Source organism: Cervus canadensis, chromosome 30, assembly GCF_019320065.1.
Source record: "Cervus canadensis isolate Bull #8, Minnesota chromosome 30, ASM1932006v1, whole genome shotgun sequence".
NCBI classification, from domain to species: Eukaryota; Metazoa; Chordata; class Mammalia; order Artiodactyla; family Cervidae; genus Cervus; species Cervus canadensis.
In genome coordinates, this window is record NC_057415.1 from 14,185,366 (window position 1) to 14,195,873 (window position 10,508).

Consider the following 10,508-nt stretch of genomic DNA (forward strand, 5'->3'; position numbering starts at 1 on the left):
AAAAAAAAGAAGCAGCCTTCGCTGGTGAAATGTAAAACTCAGCAGTCAATTCTTTTCCTGAAAAGCATGTAACAGCAAAATAAATTGGGCTGATTCCCTTCAGGGTACCTCCACTTTTGCCGCCTCCTTCACGTTTTCATTTTAAACACTGCCGTAAGAGAGAGGCTCTCTGCTGATGTGAACTGCAGGAGTTTCCCTTCTGAGCCATTTCTGTGCTGTGCTGCATTCAGCAGCTGGCTCTGGTCTTGGAAAGAGCATCCCCCAGCCAGAAGCTAGATCTCCCCTCACCATGCAAATAAGGCCTACTTGGAGGAAGATCTGAGAATCTGCGTCATGCTCTGTGGTCGCTTCTGGTCCACTTCTGAGCAGCCTTCCTTGAGGCCCAGGAAATAGGCTCATTCCATGTTTGGCCAGGCCTAGACCTTCTAGTGACCTGATAGGTCACTCCGATCAGCAGGCACAGGTTTGCAACTCTGCAGGCAAAATGTACCAGTCTCATCCACCTAGCAAGGCGGCCCAGACCGAGCACCCCACCTCACCTGGGCAGGGTGGAGGTTTGCTCTCCACACCTGGGCAGGTGTGAAATGGCTCACTTTCTGCCCTCAGCCTTTGGCGGCAAGCTGAAGAACCCACTCCGAGTTGTCCTGGTGGCCACCCATGCTGACATCGTGAACCTTCCTCGTCCAGCTGGAGGCGAGTTTGGATATGACAAAGATACCTCGTTGCTGAAAGAGATCAGGAACAGGTAATGTGGTTGCTGTATCTTCAGGTAATGCAGCCGAAATCAGGTGACCTAGAGAGAGGAATGAAAGAACTGAAAGGTCTCTTTGGCTTGGCCGAAATTTTTATTGTTACCAAAGCCACCAATACACATAATAACAAATTAAACAGAAGTAAAAGGCACAGGATAAAAATCAGCAGCCTTGGAGTACTACTGCCCAGAGGTAACTCTTTTTAGTTGTTTTCTGCATTTTTTTTTCCAGCTTCACTGAGGTGTAATTGACAAGTGAAATTGTAAGCTATTTAAACTATACAAAGTGGTGATTCAATGTATATATCTACACAATGTGAAAGGATTCTCTCCATCTCATTAATTAACATATCAGTCACCTCACATATTTATCTGTTTTGTGTATGAAGACATCAATCAGTATTTCATAAAATGTAAGTTGCAACCTGCTAGTGGATCTAAACTTCCTTTCAGAGGCCTGCGGTACAATGTAGGCGAGAGGAACATGATAGAAAATATCGGAATGCGTTTTATGTCAAGTATTCTTCGAAAACTTTTTTGTTTCACTTAGAAATGTGGATGTGCTTAGAATCACAGTGTAAAAGTATCTATTTTTACTTAATGTCTATCCCCCCCCAAAATTTTGAACCTGCAGCTCTATTTAATATGCTAGTAATTTGATTTCTTGGTTTATCAACGCACACTTACCTATTATCTTCCTGATATGAAAAGTTGGGCTTCTACTAATACTTTTTTTCTGAACTTTTTTTCTGAACTAATACTTTTTCTTCTGGAGTGTAGCCGGTTAACAATGTTGTGACAGTTTCCGGTGATCTACTAACACCTTAGATCTAAGGTGTTGTTGCATACTCATCCCTCTGTTCTTACTCCATCAGCTTCCACAGTATCTCCTCTCCTGCCTGGTCAAGTGAGTTCATTAGGCCTCCCCTTTCCTGTGTCGAGGGAAGCTGTGTTCCCCAGTTTTGTGGAACCTGGGGCACCTGTCTGCACCTAGAGCGGGCGGTGTCCCCAGGCCTCCACACCAGGGTGACATTACAGAGTCCAGCCAACAGCAGGTGGGGGTGTGTCTCCGCAAGGCCACCAGCCCTTCCTTGCCCGCCCCCCCACCCCCCAGCTCTTTGGGCCAGCAGGAGCCTGGCCCTCTGTGGAAACACCTGGGGAGACTGCATCACTCTCAGGAGGCCACTGCTCTTCCCCTAGGTTTGGGAACGATCTTCACATTTCAAATAAGCTCTTTGTTCTGGATGCCGGGGCTTCTGGGTCTAAGGACATGAAGGTACTTCGAAATCACCTGCAAGAAATACGGAGCCAGATTGTTTCGGTGAGTATACCTGGGGAGGGCTGGACCCAACCTTCAACCAGACCATGCAGTGACCAGGGAGTTGGACCTCTTTGTGCCTCTTTGTATGGTTCTCATGGTTTGGTCCGGTTTTCACGGGACCCAGTACAAGGTGTCTACATGGCCACATTTTCATCCTGTTGTTCTAGGGTGAGGAAGAGTAAAGAAATGAGGAGATGACCTCGAGATGAAGAGTTGTTATGGGCAAAACAGACTACCTTAGAGTGTATGAAATTCTGAGTTTTAGTGGTTTGTTTAAGAGTAAAATTGCTTCCTAAAAATTACAAAAGCAATTCAAAAGTGAGTAAACATATTGTGAAATATTTCAGAAATGCAGAAAAGTGGAAAAACAGTCACCAACAAAATTCACTGAAGAAATAATAGATGACCAAATGGAATGAGATGGTGTTCTTAGATGGCAAGATCTTAGGAAGTGTTTCATTTTCCGGAGTTATATAAACTTTGTACAGTTCTCATTAGCATCTGAATGGGATTGAGGACATGGGGTTTTTGTCTTAACATTTCAATAGAAGAATAAGTGAACATAAAGGCCCTGCAATCAGTAAATAAATGGAATAGATTGGTGAGGGTAGAAATAGTTCAGAACATCTGCAGAAATTTAATAGAAAACAGAGATGTTATTTAAATTTAATGGGGAAATTTAATAAATGACCTGGCACAACTGGCTATTTGCCTGAAAGGAAATAAGGTTGAACTCCTACTCACTACGCAACCCCAAAATAAACTGTAGGCAGATTAAAGCTTTTAAATGTAAAAAGCAGTATCTTGAATGGAAATGCAAGAGAATTTATTTTTAAAATACCTCGAGAGTGTTCAAGAAAACTTTTAAACCAAGACAGAGAACCTCAGAAGTTTTCAAAGAAAATACACCAATATTTTGTTCAAATACATTGGACAACATAAAAGTTTAAAAAGATTTTTCTGGCAAATAAATTCCATAAATGAAGTTAAAAGGTGACATGGACTGGGGAAAAAAAATATTCTCAATGCTTCTGGCATATGAAAGATTACTATCCATAATATTCAAAAAGCTCTCTGAAATGAGCAAATGTTCCAATGGAAAATGCTAAAAAAAAAAAAAGTGCTCCAGGGACTGTTTCTTCTTCTAAGCTCCAGTGTAACAAGGATACGGCTCTTATCCCCCTGCCTGGTAGAGGCCATCTTCAGTTATAGCTTACTGTTTACCTGGTGGAAGTGACCTGTTTACAACACCAGGCTCCAGTTCCAGATGTGCTTTGGGAATTTTCAGGAACTCTTTCCTCTCTCATGAAGCCTGACCCTAACTTTCTGAAAGGGGCCACACTACAGCACTCAGTGGGCAGGGAGTAAGCCTGGAGGGCCTCAGAGAACCTGGTCACAGAACCCAGTGGGTGGCGATCAGGAAGAGCGGTCTGTGAAGGGCTCAGCGCCTGCCCACCAGGTAGGACAAGGGCCTGTGCTCCCTGCAGGGTTTTGAGCTGAGGTGTTGCATATATCTGCTCCACGTCCCTGCACCCCATAGCTCCTGAAATCAGGCAGATGGAACTCACCAAACCCACTGCTTTTAGCCCTAGGAACGTTGTTAAATTTAGGAGGCATAAAAATGATTGCAGAAGGGACTGCCTAACAAATGATGCAGTGCAGTGTATGGCTTGTGGGAGGTTTAATTAGGAAGGTGTGTTGATTATATGAGTCTGTAACATAGACTGGTTTATTTAACCAAGTTAAGAGATGAAAAGCTCATTACAAGCCCATTACCAAGAATTAATCAAATTGGCTCTAATGGTAAAGATCCACCTGCCAATGTAGGAGACATAAAGACACAGGTTCGATCCCTGGGTCGGGAAGATCCCCTGGAGGTGGGCATGCAACCCACTCCAGTATTCTGGCCTGGAGAATCCCATGGACAGACGAGCCTGGCAGGCTGCAGTTCATAGGGTCACACAGAGTCAAACACGACTGAAGTGACTTAGCACGCATGCACATCTCAACAGTAATCCTCACCGATACCTAATTTACTGGTAAAAACCCATCTAATGTTGATATAATGAAACTTAACTCTCTTTTCCTGTCTTTTTGTTCATAAAGTGGTCATCCCCTGGCTGAAACCCTCACTCCAAGGGGGTGGGGGGACATCAGAAGTTGGTGCACCTTAGATCACTGAGTCCACAGTTCCAGAACCATTATTGCAAAGCCTCACCATCTGTTTAACATGAGCAGAAGTGAAAGCCTCTGTAAACTTGTAGATCTGTGAAATAGATTCTGCTTAAAGGCAAGTCTGAAAAAAAGAACTGCCCCAGGCACCTAACACAGTGCTTTGCACATAGTAGTCATTCAATGTTTGTTAAATAAAGCTATTAGTGTTGTTCAAATTAAAAAAAAAAAAAAAACTGCCCCAGTACTTAGCCAAAAAAACACTGAGTGCACCCAAATAATTCCATGCAGCAGTGCAGATGTGAGCAGCATCATTTTTAATCCCAGCTCTCCGTGAGTCCCCACAGCAGTACCTTGACCTGCCCATCCTGCATGTTCTAGGTCTGCCCTCCAATGACTCACCTATGTGAAAAAATCATCTCCACTTTGCCCTCCTGGAGGAAGCTCAACGGCCCCAACCAGCTGATGTCACTGCAGCAGTTCGTGTACGACGTACAGGACCAGTTGAACCCCCTGGCCAGCGAGGCGGACCTCCGGCGCATCGCCCAGCAGCTCCACAGTGCTGGCGAGGTGAGAGCTCCAGCCTGGCGGGGATCTGGGAGGAGCCCCCCAGGATGCACTTCCAGCATCTGAAGGTGGGATGAGCTGGAGGGGCAGAGTGGCAACTGCGCGCTGCCCATGATGCCTCACAGGAAGGCTCGGGTGATTTCCTAAACTGCGAGCCTCTGCTCTCCTGTTCACCTTAAAAGCGCAGTTCATTTGTTATTGTTGTGGTGGTTTTTTTGTTTTTTTTTTTGTTTTTCTTTTTTTTTCTTTGCTTTGGTTGGTTGATTTTCTGGCTTCTCTTAGTTTGAGGGCAGAATTCCCACGACACTGGGTGATTGGGCCTCTCCTCCCTCTCCCCATAGCCCCTGGTGCTTAGCTGTGATTCCTGCAGCTCGGATGACTGATCTCCATGAGGTGTGTCAGCTACACACAGACCTAGTGGGTTCACAGACAGTCAAGAAATGGCAGTGATGTGTCCTCATGGAGATGACATCTGGAGACAGTAAGATGTAGCAAGCAGTGGTCCCCAGAAATGATCAAGAAATAGAAATCTCTGTTTCTGGTTGTGTTACATTCAGCACTGGGATGTAGTTTGAGAAGTCTGTTCTAATTACTTCATATGCTGCCTGTCCCACTAAAGAGGGCGTAGCCTTCACATGCGTCCATCTTGTGAAATCAGGAGACAGTATAAGCTAGTCTGGACCAAGAAGAACAGTTCTGAACGTGAAAAACCAGAAGCAGTTCGGAGAATTTACAAACAAGAAGTTTGCCTCCCCATTCTCAGGGGCCACATTAGGCCCTTGGCCATGGATTTTATAGGCTTGAAATTCTAATTAAATCAAGAAGCCAGTGATCCTAAAATACTAGAGCCTCAAGCAGTGATTGTGTCAGTCTTTGAATCCCCATGAAACTACAGGCTAAATCTACTAGCCCCTCCAGCGGTACTTTAAATGATTGCCTCCAAGGATGGGAAAAATGAAGGACCAAAACTTACCTTATAGTGCTAGATATAAATGTATATATTTTAACAAAAATAATAAGCTCACTCTTCTTAATAAAGTATTCTCTTGTCTTCTGGCATTTGATCAGCAACTTTCCAGATCATGGAGATTTGGCAATTCATCTCTCCCTGCTCTTGAGACTTTAATAAGTAAATAAAGGTAGAAAGAAAAGAAGGGAAATCTGAATCAGGCAGCCGCACTCTGACTGGCTGCCAGCCCCTCTCCAGTACTGTTCTGGTCTCTAGGAAATAATCTAAGGATCTTACTCAGATTTCATCAGTTGTTCTGTCTTCTTCTGGCTCAGGATCACACACTGCACTCAGTCATCTGTCTCCTTAGTGGCCTCCAATAAGGCACAGTGTATCTGTCTGTCTTCTGTGACCCTGAGGAGATAGTTATATCTGAGACTGAATTGCAGACAGCATTCTACCAAAGTGAAAGTGAAAGCCGCTCAGTTGTGTCCAACTTTTTGCGACCCCATGGATAGTCCATGGAATTCTCTAGGTCAGAATACTGAAGTGGGTAACCTATCCCTTCTCCAGTGGATCTTCCCGACCCAGGAATTGAACCAGGGTCTCCTGTATTGTGGGCGGATTCTTTACCAACTGAGGTATCAGGGAAGCCCATTCTACCAAATGTCTTATTAAAAACTAAAAGATACTGCTCTACATTCCAGAAATGTCTCAAGTTTGAACAAAGGGCATCTCAAAGACTTAGACTACAGGGAGAAAAGTGGGGCTTCTCTGGTGGCTCAGATAGTAAAGAATCTGCCTGCAACCCAGGAGACCTGGGTTGATCCCTGGGTCAGGAAGATCCTCTGGAGAAGGAAATGGCTACCCACTCCAGTATTCTTGCCTGGAGAATTCCAAGGACAGAGGATATAGTCTATGGGGTCGCAAAGAGTTGGACATGACTGAGTAACTAACACTCTCTTTCACTTTTCATGGGGAGAAAAGTACCCCCAGTGCAAACACATCTCAGCCTCCATGTGAGATCACTGATCTTTGTAGAACTAACCCAGGACAGAGAGGCAGGGAAGGAGGGGTAAGTGCCAAAAAGGAGAAAGTTGCTTCTATTTGTGTGTATGTGTGTGTCATTTTTTTTATTCTTTCTAACTTCTGCCTTTTAAAGAAATGAATATGACAGGAAAAGCTGAAGTCCCCTTTGCCATCACCTCTCGCCTCATTCCTCCCTTGCCCCTCCAGGGCCAACCACTGTGGTGGCATATCTTTCCAGAACAGCCTAATGTTAACATTCTGAATCTTTTTTGAAAAATTTCAAGCCTTCAGAGAAGTTGGAAGAATAGTAGGATGAATCCTCATATCCTCCAAACCTAATTTAACTAGCTGTTTACGCTTTGCTAAATTTACTTTGTCTCTCCTCTGTTTATGTATTTGCTTTGCAAACATCATGACCTTTCACCTCTAAATAATTTAGCTCACATCTGCTAAGGAGGACATTCTCCCACATAACCATAATATATTTGATTATCATATCCTGGAAACATAACGTTGATATAATCCTATGGTTGAATTTATAGTCCTCGTTGAAGTATTTGCCACTTGTCCCAGTATTTTCTTTTACAGCTAATTTTATTCATTTGTGTATTTATTTTGGGATTCAGAATCCAGTCAAAAATCACCCATTGGGCTTCTGTCTCTCCCTCTCTCTTTTATTGCATTGGCCTTTTATAATAAGAGTCAAAGGTAGTCTTTTCAGAATCTCCTTTATGGCATTGCCAAATGGTATTTCTTGGTTCAGTATTGATTTTGAGACCCCTCCATGCGAATGTCCTGGGTCGTTCCTTACAGCATCTGCACAGATTTCATCCCTGCTCAGGCCCATTAGTGGTTTGAGCAGCTGGGTTATCTGGTCCTTTATATTCCTAATGCGTGACTTCCCGTTGTCCCCTCGGACAGATCAACATCATGCAGAGCGAAACCGTCCAGGACGTGCTGCTCCTGGATCCCCGCTGGCTGTGCACCAACGTTCTGGGGAAGCTGCTCTCTGTGGAGACCCCACGGGCCCTGCACCATTACCGCGGCCGCTACACCATGGAGGACGTCCAGCGCCTGGTGCCCGACAGCGACGTGGAGGAGCTGCTGCAGATCCTGGATGCCATGGACATCTGCGCGCGGGACCTGAGCAGCGGGACCATGGTGGACATCCCCGCCCTGATCAAGACTGACAACCTGCACCGCTCCTGGACGGACGAGGAGGACGAGGTGCGGGTCTACGGCGGAGTGCGCGTCGTCCCGGTGGAGCACCTCACCCCCTTCCCGTGCGGCATCTTCCACAAAGTGCAGGTGAACCTATGCCGGTGGATCCACCAGCAGAGCGCCGAGGGAGACGCGGACATTCGCCTGTGGGTGAACGGCTGCAAGATCGCCAACCGCGGGGCCGAGCTGCTGGTGCTCCTGGTCAACCACGGCCAGGGCATAGAGGTGCAGGTGCGTGGACTGGAGACGGAGAAGATCAAGTGCTGCTTCCTGCTGGACTCGGTGTGCAGCACCATCGAGAACGTCATGGCCACCACACTGCCCGGGCTGCTGACGGTGAAGCACTACCTGAGCCCCCAGCAGCTGCGAGAGCATCACGAGCCCGTCATGATCTACCAGCCACGGGATTTCTTCCGGGCGCAGACCCTCAAGGAGACCTCGCTGACCAACACTATGGGTGGGTACAAGGAGAGCTTCAGCAGCATCATGTGCTTCGGCTGTCACGATGTCTACTCGCAGGCCAGCCTGGGCATGGACATCCACGCGTCAGATCTGAACCTCCTGACCCGGAGGAAACTCAGCCGCCTGCTGGACCCACCCGACCCCATGGGGAAGGACTGGTGCCTCCTTGCCATGAACTTGGGCCTCCCCGACCTTGTGGCCAAGTACAACACCAATCACGGGTCTCCCAAGGAGTTCCTCCCGAGCCCAGCCCACGCCCTGCTCCGGGAATGGACTTCCTACCCCGAGAGCACTGTCGGCATCCTCATGTCCAAACTGCGGGAGCTGGGGCGTCGGGACGCAGCGGACTTCCTGCTGAAGGCGTCCTCTGTGTTCAAAATCAACCTCGACGGCAACGGCCAGGAGGCCTACGCCTCAAGCTGCAACAGTGGCGCATCTCACAATTCCATTAGCTCGGTCGTGTCCCGGTGAGGGCAGCCTTCGGCTTGGGCAGGGTCTCTCCCAACTGCAGGGGCAAGGGGGACACAGCCCATCTTTCCCACCAGAGATTCTGGCGCGTTCCTTCCTACGCCCACATCCTGAAGGACGCCCCCTCCCTCCCCGCTTCACCTGCTTCTCTGCCACTACCTCCCTCCTCTCACACATTCCCTGGTGTGTGAATGAATGGTCTTTCTAGTTCAAGAGCAGACCCTATCCTTTAAACCTTTGGCCATTTGAAAAGCTAGCCACCCTCCACCTCTCATCCTCTAGTACCTTGCTTCTTAATGATAATTTTACTGGAATTCCTAACTTTTCAATGAAATTTTTTTAAACTATTATATTAAATGTCCTTTTAAAAAAAAAAAGCGCACATTTATCCAAGATGTGTATTTCTTATACTCTTTTCTTTGTTATACCATGTCCTCAGCTTATCTCTTTTATATTTGTAGGAAAAACTCCCATGTAAGGAATCCCACTGTATGATTTATAAACAGACAATATGTGAGTGCCTTTTGCAGAAGAGGGTGTGTTTGAAATCATCCAAGTCAGCCCGAAGCTGTCGAGAAAGAAACACTCCCTCTCTGTCTCTTGCTGTATGCTGATCATCGCCAGAGGTGCTTCACCCGAGGGTTTTTTGGTTTTTTGTATTTTGTTTTTTTTTTCTTTTTTTGGAAACTTTTGTGTTTCCTTTGGCAAGGAAAGGGGAGAAAGAAAACCTCCTCTAGAGCAATTTCATGGCCAGTGTTGTTACTACAAGACATGTTCGTGTTTGCTTTTGTTTCAACGTCAGTGTGAACGTTCACGTGGAACCTGCAGGCTGTCTTGCTTCTTCATCCCCTGTCGTCTCAGGTAGAAGGTTGACACGGTCACAGGGAGCCAAGACCTGTGTGAGAATTCAGAAGACCCCGACTCATGATTCGTGGCAGTTTGTTGTCATGTGCATAGCAGATGGTTCTCCACATTTAGATCCTGGTTTGAAAACTTCCTGTACTTGAAGTCTCAAAAAGAAAATAAAGGAAGCAAGTTTTCTTGCACTGATTTTGAATTGTGATGGAGTTTTAAATTGAAATAAGGGAACATGTCCTAATTCTTCTGTCCTGAGAAGCATGTAATTTTAATATTATATCATATGTATATATATATATGCAATATGTATATACATATATATTAATACAGGTATTTTTACTTAATCTTTAAGATGTAGTAAAAAAAAAAGTTTTCTTTTTTGTTCTTTTTTCTTTTCCTTTTTTTTTTTTTTTAATAAATAAACTGTTGCTTGTTGCATTAGCTTGTTGGTCTTTAATTCAAGAAGGATTCTTTTTGTCATGTTTTCATTTATCAGTACCCTCGTGGGACCAGCCAGTCCAGAAAGTGATTAAACCTGATTGAACCTAAACTCTTAGGGCTAGAAATCAACAGCAGTTTATTAGGTGCTTAATTATTACTGAAGTTGGGAATGGTGTGGAAAAGCAGAAAGAGCTTGGATGATGTCACCTGTGTTTTTGCTTTAAAGAAAAGAAGCTCTTTCCACTTCCTTGGGTGAGCCCCAAAACCAA

The 10,508-nt window shown here is 45.5% G+C and overlaps 1 protein-coding gene across 7 annotated transcripts in view; it reads left to right on the top strand.

Moving 5' to 3' along the window:
• The window catches only part of DAPK1 (death associated protein kinase 1), a 203,747-nt gene extending 193,508 nt beyond the window's left edge, over nucleotides 1-10,239 (top strand). For all 7 annotated transcript variants that reach the window (XM_043453306.1, XM_043453301.1, XM_043453304.1 and 4 more), the window contains 5 exons: nucleotides 607-745; nucleotides 1,952-2,072; nucleotides 4,626-4,814; nucleotides 7,711-8,939; nucleotides 9,402-10,239. In XM_043453306.1, coding sequence (XP_043309241.1) covers nucleotides 607-745; nucleotides 1,952-2,072; nucleotides 4,626-4,814; nucleotides 7,711-8,939; nucleotides 9,402-9,435 — 1,712 coding nt within the window. In that variant the 3' untranslated portion in view covers nucleotides 9,436-10,239. The remainder of the gene's footprint in view (nucleotides 1-606; nucleotides 746-1,951; nucleotides 2,073-4,625; nucleotides 4,815-7,710; nucleotides 8,940-9,401) is intronic.
• The last annotated feature ends 269 nt before the right edge of the window (nucleotides 10,240-10,508 follow it).